The sequence below is a fragment of the Carassius gibelio genome, chromosome A8 (genome assembly GCF_023724105.1).
Source record: "Carassius gibelio isolate Cgi1373 ecotype wild population from Czech Republic chromosome A8, carGib1.2-hapl.c, whole genome shotgun sequence".
NCBI classification, from domain to species: Eukaryota; Metazoa; Chordata; class Actinopteri; order Cypriniformes; family Cyprinidae; genus Carassius; species Carassius gibelio.
Genome location: NC_068378.1, coordinates 17,601,268 through 17,626,357, shown reverse-complemented (window position 1 = coordinate 17,626,357; position 25,090 = coordinate 17,601,268). Strand labels below are relative to the sequence as shown.

General features: G+C 38.9%; 2 protein-coding genes across 3 annotated transcripts in view; both read right to left on the bottom strand.

Annotated features, from left to right (window-relative positions):
- Positions 1-15,227, bottom strand: part of LOC128018708 (IQ motif and SEC7 domain-containing protein 2) — a 60,995-nt gene extending 45,768 nt beyond the window's left edge. Inside the window, exons 1-2 of one of the 2 annotated variants that reach the window (XM_052604417.1) lie at positions 12,439-15,227; positions 9,087-9,116 (exon numbers count right to left, since the gene is read on the bottom strand). In XM_052604417.1, the coding sequence (XP_052460377.1) occupies positions 9,087-9,116; positions 12,439-12,929 (521 nt within the window). In that variant the 5' untranslated portion in view covers positions 12,930-15,227. The remainder of the gene's footprint in view (positions 1-9,086; positions 9,117-12,438) is intronic. The other variant, XM_052604418.1, reaches the window with a different exon arrangement.
- Positions 15,228-20,267: 5,040 nt separating this feature from the next.
- The window catches only part of LOC128018707 (membrane-associated guanylate kinase, WW and PDZ domain-containing protein 1-like), a 46,074-nt gene continuing 41,251 nt past the window's right edge, over positions 20,268-25,090 (bottom strand). The window contains exon 17 of the mRNA XM_052604416.1: positions 20,268-24,938. Within this exon, the coding sequence (XP_052460376.1) occupies positions 24,145-24,938 (794 nt within the window). The 3' untranslated portion in view covers positions 20,268-24,144. The remainder of the gene's footprint in view (positions 24,939-25,090) is intronic.

The window sequence follows — 25,090 nt, the reverse complement described above, 5'->3', positions numbered from 1 at the left end:
CAGTTATGTCAAATTACCTGTATAAAGAAGTATTATAGAATACACATCAGGGCTGAATCTCATTACACATCCTTGTTCCCTGTGCTGTGAATCAATATATCAAGATCACAAATTCAGTGCTAGCAAGGGGCCACGAAGCATTGGGACAGTGATGACACAATCACCTTGTGTGCTCACGCATTAATTGGACTTATTAACAAGACTGCAAAATGACACGGTGTATCTTCCCTACAGCTGTTGTGCCATTATGAAATATTTTTTGCATTGTTTTAAGCAAAGTATACATAAATGGCATCCAGATATAACAAATATAAATATAAAACAAATAATTAAAATTATTGGAGTAGTTTTTTCTAACCACTGTAAATCCTGTGATACTGATGGGATTTCCCCCTTGCAATAATATTAGAGATTTAATAGAATTACAAACAAAAACTCTTTTAAAAAGACAAAATCATTTAAACTCGCCCATCAGTGACAAATCAGTAATCATTAAGTGAAAATAATGAGCAACAAATGCTTTTTTTTTTTGGTTTCGATGCACTAAAACAATTTTGTTAACCCCACTTGCTGGACTCAATAATGAACTATTGAGAGGACTGCAACATATCCGAAGTGATACCACTACACTGCAACTAAACCAAGAATTGTATAAGCTACACTAGGCACAAAAAAAAAAAAAAAAAAGAGTTGTAAATAGTGCCTTACGTTTGGTATGAAAATTTATAATTAATAATAATAATAATAATAATAACAACGGTCAGCCTTTATTCCATAATGCCCAAATTAACAAATGGAATAAACGTGTGTTCTAATGACTCATCTGTTGTACACAGACAGTTCTGTCAGCAAACCTCATGCTTTAATAATGAGTGTCACAATACAATAATGATCCTGCAGGTTTATTGGTGAAAATGTGTGTGACTGACCTCTACTGGCCAATCAGAGGGTTTCATTCTCATTAAAAAAATTTGAAGACATTCACAATGCAATTAACTTTCATAATATAATGCATTTCCAAGTCAAACAGGGCATAGTGGGGAAATAATGTAGGGCAGGACTTTGATCATACCATACTGAAATGAGTAGGTTATATTATTAGTGAACAGTTTAAACCTGCCCAGGCAAATTTGGTTAGATAAGTGGAGCAAAAAAAACTATTTTATGCAAAGAAAGATTTTTTTTTTTTCCCCACTGATGAACTGTGCCCAGTTTTGATGGACAGTAGTGAGTCTGTCATGCTAACATTAAACATCAATTTAAAAAAAATAATAAAAAAATGCACCACCGACACTGCAGCACCACCCAAAGCTCAAGCAGACAGTACACAGTGACACTGACACAGAGAGAGACGAGAAAACTAAGAGGGAATAATACATGGACAGGCATGAAATGAGGGAAGGGTGAAAGAAGAAAAGAAGAGAGATGGATCGATATTGTGGTCTGAAAGAAGGATGTAGAAGTGTTTTTAAAGGTGGCATGAGTCCTCAGGATGCGCTGGGGTGAAAAGGCCAGGGATGAATCTGTGGGTGTGAACTGTGACCTCTGAGAGACCTTTACACTACAGTATGTGCAACAACACTTTTAATGGTGCCAAAAGGTAAAGCTGAAGTGTCTTATTTTCCAAATGACAAAGCGAAAATATTGACTGTTTTCAAACAAGTCTCCCGAACACTCCCATTGGTCACCAAAACAGTGAGCCCCGCCCCAAACTCACTCCATTGGCTGAGCCTGTAGCTGCATGGAGCATGCGGGCTCACAAACAAAATGCTTTGATAGAACTAGAGACCAATAACTAGAACTAGGAAAATCCACGGACATATTTCACAATAAGTGGGGTAAGAGTAATTATATATATATATATATATATATATATATATATATATATATATATATATATATATATATATATTTTTTTTTTTAAACCAAAACACACTTCAGCTTTTAAGTGATTTTGAGGGGCAGAAATTAACAAAACCTAACATGAGATTCTATTGCCTGAATTAATTTCCTAATAATAACAACTTTACATTATTTGCTCTATTTAAATTTAATTGTGGTCAGATATTTTATCCTTTTCTCAGGTCACATTTAATTTTGTGTTTCTGTAAGAAACTTACTTTCTTTATCAGTTCAGCTGGGACAAGTTGTAGGAAATGAACAAACACACCGAAATTTTGAATCCTCTGGGGAAGGACTGTATTGGTACATGACCTCGAACAAGTCCTTTCCTTAACTGCTCTTTCTTTCGCTTTCACACACACTTTAAAAACCGCAACAACAAAAAGCAGCCTGTCCCTATGCGTCCTTCCCCATCACAACAGTATGGTCACTTCAAAACCAACTGAAATGCCTCCTCTCTCTCAGTGAACAAGCACCTCAAGAGCTAAACCCTGTATTACCATCTTTTGCTTCTCTGCGAGTCTCTCTGGACCCATCTGGAGGGGCTGATGTAAGTCGAGGGAAACATGATGTGGCCCTTAACAAACAGACACACTGCTCTCTGCTGGCTTCAACAGGCAGTGCTGGTGTCAATCACATGGATTGAGCAGACGAAGAACAATATAAATAAAAATAATATTACCATAAACACAAAATGGAGTGGAGGGATTTCTGTTTTTCTTGTCAGTATCATTATTTGATTAAATTTCAGCTCTATTACACCACATTTACCATTGAATCCAATACTCTGAAACACATTCTCAAATTTTGGTCCTACATTCAATTAACAATAAACAACAGTGTTTACATTTTTTTTTGTCATAGACTTCTGCCATCCCTTGATGTAGATGGAGCTGTTTTCATGTGTTTGATAGGATGTGGGAGTGTGAGTTTGTATGTGTGAGCAGAGTAGAAGCATCTCATTTCCTTTGTAATTCTCTGCATGTTTTATTAGCCTGTCAGCTGCACTTTCCTCTCTTTTTGCACATCACTCCTTCTCTCACTCCTTCCTTCTTTCAATTAGTACCTCAGTTCTTTTTGCTGCATTTCTCTCCTTCTCTATTTTGCCTTTCTCTCTCTCTCTCTCTCTCTCTGTCGCCCACACAGTTCTTTACACAAACACATTTGTGATAACTCACCTCGTTCCCCCAGCAACAGTTCTACTGAAGCAGGGTGACCATTTGTGGTTTTTTTTTCTTTGGTTTCTTTTTGGACACGTCCTGACCAGGATTTCTATATTGCCTAAAATATCCAGGTTTTGGCTTTGTTTTCATACATGCTAAATTGTAAGGATCGAAAAGTAGTCTGAATAATAACAGGCAAGCATTGTACATAAATGACCAGTTGTGGCACGCGAGAAGGTGGGATGTACAGAGAATGGTCAAAGAGATGCAATTACATGTAGAGTGTGCTCGACTTAATGTTGTACTGCACAGACGGATTGGTGTATGACAAATGCTATAGTCTGATGTGATGTGAAAGCTATGAAGAGCAGACGCTCATGCTTTCGAATCGCTCTCAAAGTACTTTGATGTCATACACCGATCGGTCAGTGCAGCGCATATGAAGCCAAAACCTGGATATTTTAGTCAATATAGAAATCCTGGCCAGAATGTCTCTGGAAAAAAAGGGCACATATGGTCACCCTAACTGAAGCCCACAAGGGAGAGAGAAAAAGGGAACAAGAAAGCGCTTCTGTAACTTTGTTACCTGCTTGAACAAACTAGCTGTGGCCAAATGCTCGGTCCTGCAGTGATTGTGCAAGTACACACTAAAGGTCAAGACTAGATCTGCATTGTCAGACGATCCTAACAAATACTCTAGTTCACCAATTTCCTTAGCAAAAATAAATGATAAATAGGTCTAGCATATTTAATTTGACAAACAAAAGTAAGGTGAACAGAATTACAAAATTAGATTTTGCCGCACTACTTTATTTCAGCAATGGAACTTTAAAACAAAATTAATTTAGAGATGCAATATCTTGGAGCTGATTTCACTATGTGGTGCTTTAACATGCGGTTAAAAGCTAATATAGAAAACTCTCCTTAAAATAATTTTGCTTATGAAAACATGTTTTGCAAATCCGTATGCAATATTTCATACTGTTTTAATCAAACGTTTACAACCCATATTTCAGTTTAGAAAATTGGTACACTACCATTCAAAATGTATAAAAAAAAAATATATATATATATATATATATATATATATATATATATATATTTTTTTTTTTTTTATTATTCCGCAAGGAAGATTTAAAATCACACACACACACACACACATATATATACACATACATATATACACACACATATATATATATATATATACACACACACATATATATATATATATATACACACATACATACAGAATCATGCTTGTTTTTTTATTATTAATAATTTAAAATTTAAATTTAAATTTTTGAAAAAATATTTCTTGAGCACCAAATCACCATGTTAGAATGATTTTCTTAAGGAGAATTTTATACTTAAGACTGTAAAAATTCAAGTTTAACATTAACACTTTGTGTTAAGAACTTTCTTTCAAGGATGTAAAAAAATATCTTGCAGTCCCTAAACTTTTGAATGGTAGTGCACAGCAGGATATGGTGTTCTTCAGTCCCTCACGGGCTCGTTTTCTTTCGTGTAAAATTAAACATGACTAAGGTCTATCGACTGAAGTCACTATGCTGACGCTGAGGGCTATCACATTAGCTCAGTTCAGGGAAGATGGCTCCGCCTTACCTGCACAGCCTTGTCAATACGACTTCACTGGAGCACACACTTCCTTTTATCACCGAGACACACCATTTGAGCTGGTGGAAAATGTCATAACTGTTCAGGTGGCCTGTCAGTTTCACTCTGCATAGTTAGACTTGAACAAAAAGCATCCATCTTCATTTTCTGATGTTGCAATTCTTTATGTCATTCAGTATTCAGATGGGAAATATGGCTGTCAGTAAAAGTGTAATCAACCTGATAGTGAGCTAAGAGGCTGAAGGCATGAAAGTACATATTAAATTCATGGCTGCATGAATATCTGTTCAGCTGGATGCTGTGGATGTGTTAACACCACCAAGCAGTGTTTGGTTTCAAATACTTAAAGGGATAGTTCACCCAAAAATACAAATTATGTCATTAATGACACACTCTCATGTCGTTCCAAACCTGTAAGACCGCTGTTCATCTTCAGACCACAGTTTAAAATATTTTAGATTTAGTGTGTACGGTAAAATGTGTGTACGGTATACGGCCCATGGTTAGAAAGGTAAGAAAAACATCTTCAAAGTAGTCCATGTGACATAAGAGGGTCAGTTAGAATTTTTTGAAGCATCGAAAATACATTTTGATCCAAAAATAGCAAAAACTACGACTTCATTCAGCATTGTCTTCTCTTCTATGTCTGTTGTGAGCGAGTTCAAAACATCACTACACTGCAATATCCGGTTTGGGAATGAATCACTCGATAACTGGATCTTCTTGAACCAGTTCACCAAATCGAACTGAATAGTTTGAAGCGGTTCACGTCTCCAATACACATTAATCCACACATGACTTAAGCTGTTAACTTTTTTGATGTGGCTGAGACACCCTCGGAGTTCAAAGAAACCAATATCCCGGAGTAATTCATTTACTCAAACAGAAGATGAACACCGAGCTGAGCCAGATAACAAAAGAACGATTGACTCGTTCTCGATATTTGATTTTTTTTTTTTTTGTCAAAGCCCCTCCTCCTTTATTCACACACGCAGGTTGCCAAGATTGATGGCACCAACAAGAACAAACACACTTGATGATGAATGAAATTAAATGAACTGTTTTCTGCCAACTGTCAACCCGAGGTGCAGAAATATAATTGGGTAAACTGGCAGTGGCGGGTTTCACAAATCAAAACAACCACAGACATTCCGGCCTGGAACGGAGATTTTCAAAGGAGAACAACTGACTGTAGCATTCTTTTTCAGATAAACAAGTATGTTAACTTATCCTGTTTCTTAAATATCGGCAAACATATGGTATTTTTATGCTTTAGTAGAGCCTGTCCCTTGCACATGCTAACTAATCCAAAAACCCAAGGACTGCACTGATCATAACGGATTAGAGGTCTGCACAGGCTTTAAACCGAAGCCTAAACCCGGTCTGAACCGACTACAGCGGTACTGTTAAATTTACAGCCAAACGAGAATCAGGTTTTTCATAACGAATAGCCAAACTTTTTAAACATCCTGTATTTCACAATGGCATGCAATGGTCAGTATGTAAGATTCATCAAGGCTCATGGCCAGTTCAGCACACAAAGCAAAAAGAGGCCGCTAGATCAGCCACAAGAGCAAAAAAAAGTTTAGTTTTAAATCTAGCCTATACAAAAAACGACACGCACACTTTATATGTAAGGGATAATCCACAGCCAGCATGTGCCTTAAAAGATTTTAATGTACAACATTGAGGTAAGGGGTAAAAATTATGCTCATTTTCGGCAGTTATGGCTCGGTCTGCTTTAAATCACACACAGAGATGAAGTAGTGCGGTAAGATCACATTTATTTGAATTAATTAGCAAATCAATTGAACGAACTGGTGAGAAATATAATGCAGCGGGTCTGTATCGAAGTTATTTTATTTATACAAGTTTCTGTGCGCCAGTGTTTCGATGTGTGCGCAGTGCAATCTCCGACCTCTGTGTGCACAAATACTGTGTTTGCAAGCATCAATGAAAAGCAGCGTAGCCTACTGCATATAGATTTACTTTAGCTACAAGCCCAAACCTGAAGCTATTCATTAAAAGCTGACCCAAACCAGAGTATTTTGACACCTGATAAGCTTGAATCGGGTAGCAGACATCTGTAACCGACAACCAGTTGAAGTCAAGACTGGATTCAAGGAGACTTGTACAAAGTCTAGAATTTGTACAATGGCCCTGCATTGAATGTTTGATAATAAATTTTGGACACACAATTTCATGTGCTGAATGCACAAAAACACACAAGTTAAGTGAAGTCAGTGACATACAGCCAAGTATGGTGACCCATACTCCAAATTTGTGCTCTGCATTTAACCCCTCCGAAGTGCACACGCACGCACGCACGGAGCAGTGGGCAGCCATTTATGCTGCGGTGCCCGGGGAGCAGTTGGGGTTCGGTGCCTTGCTCAAGGGCACCACAGTCGTGGTATTGCCGGCCCAAGATTCAAACCCACAACCCAAGGGTTAGGATTCAAACTCTCTAACCACTAGGCCACAACTTCCCCCTAAATTGACATTTGGTCAAACCAAATCATCATCAGCCAACTCATGTGAAATGGTTTTTTCACTCTACAATACAAGCAGATCTATTATACAACTATTCACAGAAACATAATAACTGAGGACTCTTATTAACTAATGAAAAGTCTATAATAAAATTCTACCCCTCAGAGACGTTCCTAAATCAAGATATGTACATTTTATTGTAGGCCTACACATCTACAATAGACCCATGCCAAAGCAGATTTTCCCACTAAGAAAATAATAAAACTATTTAACTGTTCCGAAAGAAAACAAAACAGCCTTTTTTGATAATCTTATTATAAAAAGAAGAAACATGACATAAGCACATAACTAAATTACTAAAACTTAAAATTATATCTGAACATATCTAAAAAGCCAATTTAAACATATCAATTGAAAACTAACACAAATATCAGAAATATTATTACGTTTAAGATGTACTACAATTTTAATTAAAATAATAGCTCAATAAATAAAGCTCAAAACTAAAATATAAACTATGAAATCACTGTAAATTAGAAAGAAAAAAAGAAACATTAACTAAAAGCCATACAAATAATCGTAAAAGAAAATTTAATAAAAATTTAACCTGAAAATATAAAAGCTAATTCAAAATACATAAACACACATACATATATAAAAAATAAAAAAAATAATATTAATTATTATTATTATTATTAATATACAAACACTGAAAAAATACTGTGATGCACTGCTGCTGACTGTGGGCTGCAGGGGCTGCTTGCAACAAACCTCTGCTGTGAGTTATTTCCATGCTTAGCCCAGAAGGATCCAGCACACGCTCACGTTTACGCCTCGACCAGCTCAGGAAACCAGGTTGAGCAGGAACACCAAAGCGATTTCATCATTCATAGTGCAATACATAAATTGTCACATTTATGAGACCGTATTAGTGCAATTTAACAATGCAGGAACATTTAAATTCACATTCATATTGGCGGAGAGACTCATGAACTGTGGACAAAAGCATCCAGAGAGTAAATCTAGTGAAACGTGACCTAGCGGCGGCCTTGTCATCAAGCACCGTTTGTCTGTGTCTTTCTGCTACGTGTAGGGTACATAAATACATGCACGCCCACACACACACTAAAAACGGCTTATGTATTGCACACGCAACTTTTTCGGCAATCCAGTTCATCTACAGGTGTTGCCATGGCAACCAATCATTTATCCTTCAGATCCCCGGCTCGTGCCCATGGTGAGGAATCGTCATAACAACGCCACAGAGAGACACTCCAAAACCACGGACCGTGCTCACATCAACACCTCAGCATCAAAACACATTAGAAAAAGGCTTTTTGGTAGCAAAGAACAAGGAGACATTCCCAGCCTATCAAAATCCAGCACATTCTTGCCATTTGACCTTTTTCCCTGCACCCACTAAAAACACCCCCCCCCCCACACACACACACACACACTTGTGCCATTACTCATGTAACTTCTGACTAACCAATGACGCCCATGTTCACGTTCACTATATGGGCGAATGCAAACGACACTCATATCAACACCCATTAACATACTCACACTGGGCATATTGGTCACTACGACAACGGCTAACAGAGAGTCTTGCAGCCAAGTGACGCCAATTCTCGATTTCCAAATGCTGTTCAGCCCTCATGTTCTCACACTTTGCTCAGGGTGCTGTTGTTCTGCTAAATCTGTTCTTCCAGATGCAAGAGCTCTTTCATACAGGGAAGCAAGAAGTCATTAGAAGCAATGGCATGTCCCACATGCATTCAGGCTGCCCTAAATAGAACACGCCGCTTGTCACTTGACGGAGTGTGCGCTACTACAGGAGTCAGAGAGAAGAAGAAGAAGAAATGGAGATTGAATGAAAGTGTGAACACAGACCTGTCTTTGTTGCAGGAGTATCCTTGCGGACTGTGGATCCAGTGGAAGAAAGAGTGAGACCGAGAGAGACAGACAAACAAACAGAGACACAAAAGAAAGCAGAAGTGTGAGTAATGTGTTATTGTTGAACACATACAGTAAGAAATACATAGAAAATCAATGGAACAAAATGCAGATGTATTTTGTGCAGGGAAATTATTTGAAAGATCACAAATATCAACTTATCCACTTGAAATTAATTTTTTTCTCCTCATTTGCAAATTTCATGCCAATTTTCATTTTGGGGTAGAGTATTCTTTTGAATTAAGACTTTGATGACAACTAATAAAACATACTATCAAACAAATCAGCAGGTTTCTGGTTTGATTGACACACAGGCTCCTCCACAAACATTCAATTATTCAGTCATAATTGCATAAACTCTATCAGTCAGTCCTCCAACACCCAGTATATTACTCACAGACTCCCGTCTATGACAGTAATTGCCACCTTCAATGGACAAATGTAATTAACACCGGCCATGCTAATTATTCTGAGAAACAATCCCACCTCAACAGCTCCCCCACAGCAGTGGTTACACTTGTTCATTAGCCGAAAGCATAACACCAGAGAGAGTGCAAGACTGTGATCGCCAAAGTTGGGTCATTTGGATTCGCAGGCATCTGTCTGATGGGACAGGAACAGCTACACGCAACTAGAGCTCACATGAAAAAGTGATGCTGTGAACGACCCTTGTGGGCGAAAAGAGAAAAGGCGACCCTAAAGAAAATGGCAAATGACATGTTGGTGTGCCATCTGCTCGACACCAAGAGAGTCATGTGACTTTTCATTGCTCCAGGTAAAGTGGATGGCAAGTGAAAGCTAGCAGCCCTAAAGTTACTCCAGTGTGAAGTTAACACATGTCCACGTCAACCAGATGCTGTTTACGTGACTGCTAGTGAGTGCACGCATTTATCATGTGAATCATCTAATGACACAGGAGATGACCCCAAGGCAGAGGTGCTGAATCTATTAGCATTCTACTTTTTTTTTTTTTTCATATATATAAAAGCAGCTGTGGGAGCTGTTAGGTTTATAAATGTGACCATGGAATGTTTCACAACATATACTAGTTTAAGAAAAATTTGTAAATTTTTTCCTCTCTTTACTACAAACACTAGTGGTGTTTTGGACAAATCAGTTTAACAAATTTAAAGGCAGGAGAAAAAAAAAACACATTTCAACCAAAGCAGCGCATACTGTACAACACTCAACCAAAAGACATACTTAAAGATTATTACTATAGTATTTGGACTTGGACATTTTATTTGTGAACAAAATGAGTAAATTAGTTGTTGGATCAGGATCTACCGACTGACAATAACTGAATCAAAAGGCCATACTTCTCATTCCATTCTAAAATATAAATTCCATTTCATCAGAATAATTTTTTTTACGCAAGCACAATTCACGAGAATGTCAACTCATATGCAGTTTATTGTACTGTACCTCATGAAGTACAGTCATATACACTAGCACATGCTCTTCATTAAGGAAACTTGTAAAACCTCAAGAAGCTGCTCTCAAAAGGAATGGCTCTTATTCCTAAAAATCATTCCAATAATTCCAAATTGTTTTTTTTTTTTCTATTAAAACTACAAAAATGCCTATTGGAGCACAGAGGTTGCATAAGTAACCTCCTAACAAATACAACAGTTAAACCATAATTACTATGCAAGAAGTGAAGTATACTATCTGCCCTCAAGATAAAGAAGAAATAAGCCTCAGATGAGAAAGCAAGCCCTCAATTTATCTCCGCAAACAGAGGGCATTCAGGTTTCTCTCTGTTGGAAAGGAGAGCAAGTGAAACAAATATAAGAGAAGAGCATATTGGAGAAACAAAACAGAGAAAGTGAGCAACACAAAAAGAATGCGGTGTTTTCGGCGACCTCCTTTGCTCGCTCGCTCTCTTTGCTCTCCCACACAAGTTGATCCACAATCTGACTCTGCGCTGAATTTCAACCACAACCTCTCCTACACAGTGGCCCGATCACACATCCAACACGAATCTCAACACCAGACCAGCCTCAAAAACTACGGGAGATGCTGTACTGCAGTGCTCGAAACTGATCCAATCCACCTAATGTTAATCTCCACACGCTCAAGCCCGCATCTGTATGCATGGTGCGCTGTGATGAGGCCGGCTAAACTGCACACTACAGGCAGGAGCGATCAGAGGTGCAATGGAGAGGTCGATTCCTCAGCAATGCAGGGAGGGAGACAAACAACTTAAACTGTCAGCTGCACAAGGAGTGGCCCACTACACTTCTGTACCATCCCTCTCTCTCCCTCTCTCTCTCTTTATTCTGCAAGGATGCAGAATTCAAATGATTTGAAATGCAAAGTGTATGACAGAGGAAAAGCTAAACTTCCCGGAACTTCCTTAATCTCCAGAAAATGTCACTGGCATAATCCAATCTCTTTCGATATCCAAAAAAATAAAAAAAAAATTACTACATTTGTGACAGATTTAGCATGCTAATTCAATCCCAGTTTCCCATGACACTACCCTGTCACTCTGCCAAAGGCCCATCAGCATGAGTCTGTCCAGATAAGAGACGGTCCACTTATGTAATGCTCAGGCTCGATGGCACAGCCAGCTGCCTGTCCGATGGCCTGGAAACGGTCCTATTGTGACACTGTTGCACTCAATTTCAGGTTTGTAAGACAGAAGGAGAGTGAACAGCAGAGATACCCTCTGAAAAGTGCAGAGTTTATTTTTTTTTTTTTGGTTACTTGGTTATAAAGTCATTAATATTACTAGAGTAATGTAAATGCTGTTAAAATACTAGTGTACTGTATGATGTAAAAACTCCATAAAACAGTATATAAATATTTATAAGTGTGTGTAGTTCAAATCTTCATCCAGTGTCAGTGAATATTGCGTTGCATACAGTTGTTTCCTTTAAAGAAAGTAAGAGTATAGTTCACTCAAATTCTGTCAGCGTCTACACACCCTCATGTTATTCCAATCCTGGATGACTTTCTTCGGTTGGACACAAAAGATATTTTAAAGAACCGTCCATACAATGAAACTCACTGGGGTCCAAAGAACACTAGAACTTAACATAAATATGACCGTGACAATTTTCATTTTTAAATTAACTATTTCCTTTTAAATATATTAAATTACTATAAACTGTGGTCTATTTAGAGTGCACGCACAAACATATGGTCTTAAACCGTTTTTGCATGTAAACACACACTCTCTTGATTGACAGTTGTCCAAACAGCCAGCATGGAGGCTGTGGAAACTGTTTTCTATAGTAGATCCTCAGCTATGCAGTAAAAGAGCAAGCAGGCTTGTACTTACGGTCTCTGCAGGGAGCATCCCAAACTGGTAGTGGTGCAGTCTCGTTCCCTGTCTCGGACCCTCTCTCGCTCAGTGGCATTGGCTCCAGCTGACAGGCTTTGGCCAAGTCTCATGTGAGTGTTGGCATTGACGCGACGGTCCCGTGGTGGCACGGGTGGTGGTGGGGGAGGGGGAGCTGGAGCCGGGATGGGTATCGGGATGGGCCTGCTGTTGGGAGTCTGATTGGCATAGACTTTGGTGGAGGTTGCAGCGTTAGAAGTGGGTGGCTGGACAGGGTGGACAGGAGGTGGAGGTGGGGGTGGGCAGGGCTTTCGGTCCAACCTCAGGTCTTTGTTCTCCTGACTGAGCCGTTCCAGCTGCACCTCAAGCTCGTCAATGCGCCGCCGTTGAGTTTCCAGAAGCTTCTGTTGGCTCTCAATGATGTTGTTAAGCTCCAGCAGGTACTCCACAGCCCGGTTAGGGCTTTCCGGGGTGCCCTGCCCAGTATCCATGCTGATGGACACCTGACTGACAGTCACCGTCTGCCAGGATAAGCTTCTAGGACCACCCCGTAAGAGGAAGCTCTCCCCCCACCCACGTGGAGCGGGTGGGGGGGAGAGATGGAAATGTGTTGGAGTTAGAGTTGGGTAGCCAGGCTAAAATAGTCAGTCGTTTTAATCAGAGATTTCCTCAAAGTTCAATTCAGTTTTGGAAGTCACAGTACTGGAAAGGGATGAGGAAATTCCATATTGGGAATTTGCATTCACATTCAAATGATGATGATGATAATAATAAATGTCAATTCCTTTGTACGTTTACAATGTTTGTGAGCATGTGTTTGTATCTGTGCACTGCTATTCTTCCGTCAAGTGTGCCATTTTTCCACTGCCACCAAGTATTCATGGAATTGAGATCAAAGCCAGTTCGCAGAAATGAACTTCATAAGTCATTCAGCCAGATGGTAATAAAAATGAACAAAAATCTAATTTGATAGTCACAGGGCATTCCAAGCACCTCAAGTCCAAGGTAAGGATGCAAAGCAAAAAGCCAAGTCAGCAAATATCCTTTAAACAGGAAGGAAAGCCGATGTCCTTTTCGTCCATTTCTCTGGTGTGCATCCTCTTCCGTTTCTCTTTCAAATGTGGAGTTGAAGCACTGCAGCTGTTTCCTGGCTGTCTATTCATGACTCATATTCCAGACTGAAGTGTTTGGAAGACATTTTCATCAGGAGTCATTCTATTCCAGAGGAGATTGCGATAGAAAGGTAGAGAGAGAGGGGGAACGAAGTTCTTCTCATAAATCCACTGCAATTCTGAATTGGCTTCTGGGAAGTGTGCGCATGTCTTTCAGTACAACCCAGTTTCTTCCTTCATTACAAAACCCAAGATCTCTTCATTCAAGCCATGAATATTGCTTATCATTATGCAACTTAAGATGGAATCAAGTTTCCCACGCATGATGCATTTCAACTCATTGCAAAGTCCGTTCAACACAATATTAGGTTATTTCATAACACACTATTTCTTTACACCTTCATTCCATTATTTCTAACCCTAACTTGCCTTCAGTGTTAAAATATTACATCTATCATTAATGTTTCATGCACGCATTTGCCGTTTACTCACGAGCGGTTGCACACTTATTGCCCAGACAGTCCTTGAAGACAATCGCGCATCTCCAACGCGTACAGCTTCGCGATAATGAGACGATGTGTAGAACGCGTCCCAAATCGATGACATCAAAGTAGATGAAATCTCCAAATTTGACGTTCCAACGTAAAAATCTAAATTAAAATAGATTTAACATCTGTGGTTTTTAGGAGTATGAAAATAACAAATTATTAGTGATCTTGTGTTGCGGTTGCTTCTAACGCGTTCCTTTCCATCAACTAAAACGAAATCGAGAGGAAATGCAATCCTTGCAGCAGGATGTCCACTGCCTGTCGGGTTTTATGTCGCTTTGTGTAATCAGCGCAAAGGCGCTCCGGTCCAGAAACAGCTGAGACGCGCAATATATCGTCCGCGTGCTCGTCCACACAGTGTCAAGCCGATGCGCGCGAGATCATTAAATAACACCCATGCTGATGGAGCACAGCGGTCACTATCATTTTTAAGACAATTTATGGAGACTGCGTTGCATGAAAACTAATTAAACTACCCAATACGGTTGTGTCTCCCAGTGTGACAGATGTCAAGACGTTCCTATGCCAGTGACTAAAGATATTCGTTCATAAATGAACTGCTCACATGTTGAACGGGCTTGCATTCCCTTCTGATACTCCCTGGACAGCCTTGCACCTGGCGCCCCTCGCCGCCATTCGGTTTCACCGCAGTGTCTACATGTGTCTCGATCGCTAGTTTCGCAGCATGTCGATCTTGCTCAGCGACTCTCGCCGAGGTAAAGGGTGATGCAGGCGTTAAATTCATTTGAGTGAGTCAGAGATAATATATTTTTTTCTTTTCAATCGAGGCTCTGACGTTAGTCCGAGCGTGTAGCGCTAGAGGAACATGCCAGAGAAACTGTGTCCATGTGGTCGGCCATTTTGGAACGCGGTAACATTCATTTCGACGGGAGAGTGGCTCCTTGCGCTGAGCCAAAATGAGCACAGTTTCTCTCTCGCTCTCTTTCTCTTTCTCTCCTACAAATATACCTCAATTTCAAACCTAAGGCTGCGTGGTGCATTTAATCTCTAGAAAAAGCAAGCCAGCATAGATTTACACAGTGAGGCCATGTTGCTCATTCAGTGCTGTCCAAATGTAAATTTTCAGTCTGCAACAACAGGTAGCATGAATATAAATCAGGCTCTGAACGGTTAATGTGACCGTAGGCTGATGACAGTGCCCAATATTAATATTTTATTCGGCGTTATAGTTTTTACTGCAACAAAAACCGTGGACAAGTAGGCTATGTGTTAGCTTTACAGTAATTTTAGGATGTTTCCATGTGCTGAATCACTCTCATGCACTAACTGCTTTCAGCACCCACACTAAAACCATAATTTTTTTTTCTTACTTCCACCCACATGTCCTGCCCTCTCTTTCAGCTGAACTGTGAGTGAGAGGGATGTGCTAAGCACATGCAGGAAAAGGAGACCACTAGTATGTTGTGGTTTACTCTATCATTAGTGCTTGATTTATTTTTTTTAATAGCAGTAAGAATCCAGTGATGCCATGTGAAGGGTATAATTATGCTTCTGTCAACATTTGTCAATTGAATCCACCAATACAATGCAGTGTGACATGCATAAACTCATGCTGTGTTATACACCTAGGGTGTGTCTTAATCATCTCTCTAGTTCAGTGCACTGAACAGTCAAGGGAGGCAGACTGTTCCACTGTCAGGATCCATCCAGTGATAACCCCCCCCCCCCCCCCCCAAAAAAAAAAGCTAATATGCATGATTCTCAAAAAAAATGCAGTTTAAGTATGCAACTAATTAGTTTTTGAAGCCACTGTGCTGACTTCTGGGTACAGGATTTATCTTTACCTGTGGTATTCTGCGCCACTGGTCCTCCATTCCATTTTAGATGCCCTCTTAAAGTTCATACAAAACGTGCTTGTGTGTGAGAGTCTGCACTCTGCACGGGAGAATTGTGCACACATCGCTCATACTCGTATCCACTGTTTATGTAAGAGGTGCATGCAGAGGAGAAAAGAATTGCAGAGGGGAAAAAACGCTGGAGAAAAATCCAATTAATTTCTTACTCTTCCACACAGAAGCCTTAATTATTCAACTGCTTAACTCTGTGCATTTTGGTTCATTTTCATTGTAAAGTCTCTATCTATCTATCTATCTATCTATCTATATATCTATCTATCTATCTATCTATCTATCTATCTATCCAAATGCAACCTTGAATGTATGTAATTTCACCCTCTTTTTCAGTATTCCTTTTCTTTTCATCCCCCTGCATCCTTCGTTGGTGTTTTTTATCTCTCTTGTGCATTTTTATGTCCCTGACACCAGTCATAAAGAGAAAGATGGAGAATATTGTGAAGATGAGCTTCAAAACTACTGTCATGTTTTCAACCCTCGCCATCTCTTCCTCTCTCTCCCCACAGGGCAACCACAGCGTTTGTGCTCTTGCATTTCACATTGAGCTTTCCATTCCCTCTTAAATGCTTTAAGAACATTTCCTATTCTTTAACTATTCATTCACAAGAAGTAGCATGTTATATAAAGAGCTTCATCAACATGTCAAATCGGTTTTACAGTTGATCTGATATTTGCTCTGCAGAGCTGTGGTGGCTTTATGTGGTCTGGAAAGACACCTGAAAGACACCTTTTAGATCCAGAATGAAATATATCTGCCTTCCTCAGTACCTGATCAACAGCCTATAGCATGCGATCCTGATATCTTATTCTAGATAATCAGAAAAGAGCCTGGCTGCATATGAATATGCATACTTGTCTGAAAGCAGTAAAAAAAGGCTGAATTTACATTATTCATTAAACAGTAAGCAGAAAGTACACAGACTGTACTATGACTTCCAGTGCGAGTCTGAAGTGCAAATTGAATAGACATTGCATACTATCCCATGAGGCCAAAAAAGCAGTGAAGAAACACAACTGACGCTGTAGGTCAAATGACAATGACAACATGACGCATTCAAACTATATACATCATAACTTTATAAAGGTCGCAAAGCACTTATACAGTACAAAATAAGCACCTACAGTAGAAAGTATAAGTGATTTTGGATGCAGCCCATTAACCAGTAAGCGCTATGCTAATTATGTAGGCTAATCTGTTAGCTTGCTAAATAAAGCATGAGCTAATAAAATAAGGACATATAAATTCTAAATTTGACCATTTTAGTTAATGTAATTTAATGCTATGCAATTTAAAAGATGTCTGTTATGATTAAGACAAAAAAAATATTTCTAATCAGGCACTGAATAAAGCATGCTAACCAGCCAAAAATGGAATTTACAATGGTCTACAAAAACATCCTCATTTCTTAGGTCCACCACCTGCCACTGACACAAATACAATATCCAGGCTAACTGCATAATGCACAAAATGTTAGAGACGCTGTAATGTACTTGCACTTATCGCCGATTATACTTAATATGTGAGTGACACAAACCCTCCTCCTCGTCTCATCTGAAGCAGCCTGTAGCTTGCTGATTAAAAAGGTCAACATGACATTTCCCTGGTGCTCAACATCCAGCCCCCTTCTGCTTCCCTGAGCAGCACACATGCACGCCCCAGCAACTTGTCGGTTTTTCAGGCATATGTTACATGCGCTCCCAGACTAAAAATAAAGATGTTGTGATCCTGCAGCTGTATATTATTGATTCTTAGTCAGCTGATGCATGTTTGAATCGGGATAATAATAATATAAAAAATCTGCTTCAAAAATGGCCACATTCTCAATGTTATCTGAGCTTTCGGGGCAAAATAAATGGAGGAAGGATGAGGCGCAGCAGCCCGTTCACCCACCCTTTTCATAGTTAACATGGTGTAGGCCATGGTGTATAATTAGTGAGAGCAATTAGAATAGAGAGAGAGAGAGAGAGAGAGAGAGAGAGAGAGAAAGTGAAGCCTTCTGCTGTTATTCCCACAGGCCTGCTCGCACTGTGAAGTGATAAGTGTGATAATCATATTTTCAAATGTATTTTGATGAATGCATTCTGTGCGATGAGCATCTCAGAATGTACTGTATTTGAATATGTACAGTGGACACAGTGAGTGGAACAGATCTTATGTGTCTATGTATTGTAGGGCCAAATGTCGTGTGATATTGAGAGATCAGTTTGAGATTTTTCTTCTTCAGTAGGTGGTGAATATGTAGGATGCTGGATATTGTATGAGTAGGAGTTTATTCCCAAGCGGTTCAGTAATGTGTGTGAGTACTCGCCTGTTGAAGTGCAGAGCCTTGAAATTCCAAGGACGCACGCTTCTGCAGTCACCAACAAAAAGCTGGACAGTTTTTTTCAGAGACAGGTACTTTCCATAGCAATTTTAAAAGAAAATGTACTGCAGATGAATGAGTCAAACAGACATGTTGGAACACCACTGAGAATTTAAAGAAAATTATTGGGAACATGGCATTAAAATCAAATTATCACCAGTAACCATATCTACTGTAACAATACTTATATATAGCACTGCTTAGAGTTTTTTTTTTTTTCAGTGAAACAAACTAATCTATATTTTTTATATTTTTAATAAATATCACTATTAGCTTAGTAACATTCTAACAAACCAAACCCAACTGAAATCAACTGTAGCCTTTGGAACCAGGCTATAAAATGGAAATGATCAAACACATCTTTTCAGTTTTATTCAGTTTATTTTGGTAACTGCATGTCATTAATCATAATTAAAAACTCCCTGTTGATGCATTCAAAAACAATACAGTATCTTCATACATATCAAGAGCAACAATAAAAACCTGTACATCTGTGTTTAAGTTGTCCCATCATGGACTGCTATTTACACACTCTACACACTTCCATGCAGAGGACGCCACTAAAATAACTGCTTCAGACCCGGCAGGTAAAAATCTGCAACACACTGCTGCCTGCTTCCTCTCTACACTTAAGAGTGCTTTCTATGTTAAGTCAAAATGAAGGAGAGGACTCTTATGCTATAAAGGTAGTACAACCTTTGCACAGGTTCTGACAGAATAATTTTGTTGCCCCATCCGAACGCTTGAAACTGTTTTAAATGCTTTCTTGCAAGTGGTAACCTCCATATGCACTGAATGGGGGAAGCTAAAGAGTGACTGCAGCCAGCAGCCAGTTGGAGGATCAGCACCAATGGAGAATAAGAGATCACAAGAATTCAGAGCAGGCGGCTGTCTCCGAGAGGTTCTCGGCTTCCTTTATACGACAGAATGTCCTCTGCTTTCATTATCGTGGGCCGAGCTGTCTGGCACACAGGGGTGTAAAAAGCATTCAGTAATTACGCTGAAGTATGGTTTACAGTATCTAGTAAAAAACTTTCTTGAGTGGAAGTACAAAAGTTTGCGCATGTAATTGTACTTAGTATTTAAAAGTACATTTCTTAGCTTTAGAAATAGACGAGGCATGAAAGCGAGATGAAATAACAAGACAGTGGAGATATTCTCATTTAAGTAGGTTTGTGTTACAAACTGCAGATCAACGCGTTTAATCAGAATTGTCTCAATGTTCTGGCAATAAGACTCAGACACACAATTTAGAACTGAAAACTTAGAATTATATATATATATATATATATATATATATATATATATATATATATATATATATATATATTTACCAGCCTGAAACTGTGATATTGTTAAATGAATTGTTAAAGGGGACGCTGGATTTGTTTTTATTTTTTTTAGTTACGTCTATTGCATGTCTGTCAGCTCAGAAAAGCTAAAAAGAAAAGATACAGCCAGTTTGTTATGGGCTGTCTGAATCTGCAACTTTGACATCCAGAGAGCTTTTTCAATTTGAGACTGGTTTCTATGTAGATAGCTAGCTATTTGAGCTATTTAAGGCTGGATATGCATACATTTTATATCGTATAGGTGTTTCGTCCACACCCACACAACAGTTTTAGTTAATAACAACACTGGTTTATAAACTGATCACTGTTTTCTCCCTTCAGTCGTTTGAGTCTTCAACAATGCATAGAATATAAATAATACATTATACATTTTTTAAGTTTTTTGTCATGATGGCCAGTGAAATATGTACTTTATTTTTTTTTAAAGATATAAATTAAATTGTAAAGAGTAATTTAAAAAAAATGTATTCTTCTTACAAATGTAATTTTGTAAATAGTCAGTTTTAATTAATACTTAAAGTAATGAAGTACAATCACAAATTGTATCAAATACTTCACACCCCTGCTGCCTTCTATCCTATATTTCTAGAATATAAAACATCTCCTTTTATTTCCTCTTTACAAATAAAATTGTTCTTGTTCTGTACAATGGCTGACTCCTTACAAGGCCAATATACGTATAGCAAATTCAAGTTGAAAATTCAAAGCTGAAACACTCCATTTGTGTTTTGACAGTTTAAAAGCGTCAAACGCCATTCTAGATTTCTCTCAGTAGAGAAGAAGAGTATGACATCATTGATTAGCATTTAAATGGCACATTTGCACTGATAGGAACCTTGCAGACATTCTTATAAAAAAACATTGCATCATTGTATTCATATATCGGTTGGCTCAGAGTATGACTCGTCCTTGAGACTACATACATCTCTGACTATTGAACATCTACGGGTCTAAACTGTCTCCAGTACAAGGAAATCTATATGTGGCTGGACAAATGTTCAGTGGGCATGCTAATTGTTATTTTTGTGGACTTCATACTTGTGGTCTTTTTGTCTCTTTCTGTAGCTTTTAACATATTGTTGAAGATGTCATGAAGAGGAATATAAAAGAGGGCCACAATCAAGCTGTCAGATCAGATTCCACATTTGAATCATTTGAAACTGGCAACAGATGTTCTATAAAACACTGCAATTGGCCTCCTGGGCTGTGGAATACAGTATCATGCCATGGGGACATTTGATTTCATTGTAAGGGCCAGTGCTATTACAACTAGTATACTCACTACAGACATGCAAGATTGAATTATAAGAATCATTGGATACATCAAGCTTCTCTTCAAGCAAGTGGGCACCTCGGTTTAAAATGCCACATGTGTCTCAGGATAACTCGACAGTACTGTATATTTCTAATATGTGAGACATTGGGGAAATCGAGAATACAGATTACAAAAAAACAAACAAAAGATATGTCCAGGGTCTATAATTATGTACAATAAGCTTGTATTGTCATAAGACCTGCTACAGTAAGGGTAATGCTACAGATTGAATGTTTTGTAAAACAAACTAAATCTTCCCCCTCACAAATATAGACCCAAACTAAACATATTAGAAGGCTCATCCCAGTTTCTGTACGTGCTGATGCCCATTGGATAATCAGGTACAAAGTCAATAACAATACCCAGGCTGGTTGAGGATTCTGAGAGCAGTGAACTTCAGGTGACACCTCAGATGTACAGCTGAACGCCGTGTAATACTTGTGTAAAAGCCCTGATTTCAAGTGTTAACACTTAAGATCGTTGTTTCACTTTTCCGAATTGCAAACTGCTAAATGTTACAGGCTGCGTATGGCAACAGAACTCGCATGCGATCTTCTATGTTAGCATTTGTTGATATGTTACAGCACAGTAAATATCTCCAGTGATAAATTAAAACACATTGGGTTGTTTTTCAAATCTGCAGGATAAAATTCTGACATATAATACTGTATATTTAAATGCATATAAATCAACTTGATAAAACGCTGTAGTATTGAAAATATATATATATATATATATATATATATATGTATATAGGGATGCATTTCATTCTAATTAATTTATCGCAGATGATTTTACTGTGCATATTTCTATCACGCAGCTTTCTGATGAGCTTGCCTCGAGCTTTGCTTGGTATGACACCGAACAGAAAGAGATAGCACTTATTGCTCAGACAGTTCTGAGGTAAAGATCAATGCATAAGCTGGTGGTGCAGCATGTCCGATTATCACCGGCTCTCCTTTAAATTTTGGGTTTCGATTCACCACCTGCCTGTGTATTCTAACAGTACACAAAATTATGAATCTCATATCTTAGGTAGAAAAATCCTACCGCAATTTTTCGGATCAGTAAGTCTTACAAAATGCATAGAAGACCTGTATCAAAATGCCCTTTTTTCTTCTTCTTCTTGTTCTTTTTTCTTTTTGTCTCCTGAAATGAAGATTCCGCATGACGCTCGATGCTGATTGGTGGAGGGCTTGGGGATGAGGACTGAACAGGCCTTCGTTTTCTTGTTTTTGCGATTTTTCAGAAATGTCAAGGGCAATAAAATGGGTCTAAAATATTGAATGGGAAAGCATACAAATGCAAAAACAATTAGCACAATGGGAAAAAAATGTAACTTTGGGTCGTGATTTTGAGCTTGAGGGAAATCTATGTCTAGTATAAAGGAATATCGCATGAGGCACTTGTAATGGCTCTCTTTCACTTTGACTCACTTAGTTGAAGTTCTGCAAAGCATGTGCAGAATATTTTCCTCAACTCGTGGACCAAGTCTTGCAAAGATATAGATGTTAAAGAGGCAGAACACTAAGGTGTTGCAAACTTTCTACTATGCTACGTCTTATGTTCTTTTAGTTGTATTTGTTTCTCTTTTTTTGGTAAACACTGGCTAAAGAAGCAGAAGGCACCTGGAGAGGTTTGATACGGCTTACTGGCCTTATAATAAAACTTTAGTTCTGCCCCCCAACACTGCGCACATAGCAGGGGAGGGGTTACAGTCCAGTCAGCAAGCAGCTAATAAAATCTCTTAAATCACTTAGTCCTGCTCCTGAAGATCTGTTTTCAACCTAGTTTACTTTCAGATATGTAGCTCTTCAGGGGCACGGCTCAGCAACCATGTCTTAAATAAATCTTCCTTTTTATAATAGATTTTTTGATGCATTCTTAAGAAAATAAATGGAAAATATGCTAAATAAAAATATGAAAAACAGACACATGCCATGAAGGACACCATGAATCATAGACGCATGCTAACTGACCTTGCTAGCCACATGGTAATGGCAGCATTTGCTCATTTTCTTTCCTTGGCCATTGGATGGCGATAAACTCAAGTGTTGATCGGCCTGGATGAAAGGCCTATGCGGTATCTGAATGATTCCAATATCTCAATTCTAGTACTAAATAGATAAGGATTTGAGACAGAAAAGGGACGGATGGGACGTTGGTAGTGAAAACCACAGATATAGAGATAGAGAAGAAGAGGCTGTGTGTGAGAGAGAAAGTTAAAGAGATAGTTTACCCCCAAAAGTGTACAAATCTGTCATTATTTAGTAATACTCAAAACGTTCCAGACCTGTATGACTATTTTCTTCCATAAAACACGAAAGGAGAAATTTTTAAGAAAAGGATGCAAAAGCATTAAATAAAGGAACATGAAAGTGAACATCAATCAAAAAATGGGTTAATTTGGCTTGAGAAATAAATCACATTAAAATGTTATTAAAAGTCAATATGATATGTGATAGTTTTGTGTAAAGAACAGCTCACAGTCTCAGTTGTTTGGTACAGTCCACCCAAAAAAGAAAATACTGTCATCATTTTTGGGAGGACTATCCTTTTAAAGTGCAATCGCAAGCAAAAAGGTCCGTTGTATACTGTCAATAGTGTAGCTTTGTATGAACCACAGCTCACACAAAATTCACTAAAACACCAAGCAGGCTTTTGTTGGTAAATGTAGCAAATTCACATGATCAACTGAAGTCGTTGTGAAATACACATTGGGAAATCTTTCACTCTTTCAGTCACATCAAATTCCAGATGGTGTGGATTCCTATTAAAGTTATGATTTCAATCGCAAAATAAATCCCTAAAATCACTTTTATTCACTAAAATCTCTTTGCATAGCTCTCTTTGCAATGTTCATGACATTTCATAAGAGAAGTAGCAAAGAATCATAAATAAATCCTTTTTTAGATTCACAAAAATCGACTTAATAAGACTTGGAATATAGTATGCAGGTTGCATGAACCATTTTTGGTGCTTTTGCATCTTTTTTAATCTTAAATGCTTCAGTACCCATTTATTCATGTGAAAACATGCAACTAGCACAATTCTTCTAAATAAATTCTTATAAATAGTCATACTGAATTGGAACGTCATGAGGTTGAGGTTTCAGGTGAACTATCCCTTTAAAGAGATAAGATTAGGACCACAGTCCTAATTTATTCTGTCTCAGGCTTTTCCCCTCTAAAACCTGAGAGAGTTTGTGAGGGCTGGGGACTAGCCAGGGTCCCGGGGCTGTTGTCGGAGACCCAGGAGCCTGTTGATGGCTGATGGTGTCCAGGGGCCGCTGAGTCGTCGAGAATGCGATGCTGGCTGCAGACACACCGACTTCAGAGAAGCTGCGAGCTGATTCTACGCCCGACCTATCATCGTCCTTGTCCAAAGGCATTAGGAAGGAGAAAGGTGTGCGCTGTGTGACCTCCACTGTGCTGGTTCTGTTGTGATCACTCTTTTCTCTTCTGACAATTCCTCTCTCTTTCTTTCGGTGTGTTGGGAGACCACTGTCTCTCTCTGAACTAACATCCTTCACTTTTCCTCTTCTCTCTCCAATGCTATTACTTTTTTGTCTTCCTCGTCGTTGTTCCTCTTCTGTCCTCCTTTCCCCCCGTGTGTTGTCCTCATCCTCTTCTCTCCGTGGCCCCTCTTGGGTCCTCAGTGTGTGGGGTAAACTCTGTGAATGCATCTGTTGCTCTCTCCTTCTTCCTGCCGTCCGGGAGCTACCAGCCATACTAGCATCCTCCGCCCAGCCCCCCTTGCTTTCCTCTGTTCCTCTTCCTCTGCTCTTTCCCCCCGATTCCCTCCTTTCCTTCCCCCTCCTCTCTTGTCCACTGTCATCCACCCATCTGCTGCTCCTCAAAGGAGAGCGATCCACTGTAGCATTACGCGGCTCTTTGGAAAATAGTGAGGAGGGGGAAACGGCTCCAGCTTCACGGTCTGAGAAGAAGAAAGAGACAGCTGAATGATAAAACATTATCTACAAAAAAAACAACAACTATAAAACAAGATGTCAGATAAGGGTTGGATGATAGAGAAGCGGGTGGATGAATGACAGGCATGTGACATACCAGTAACAGATCAGTAAGTGG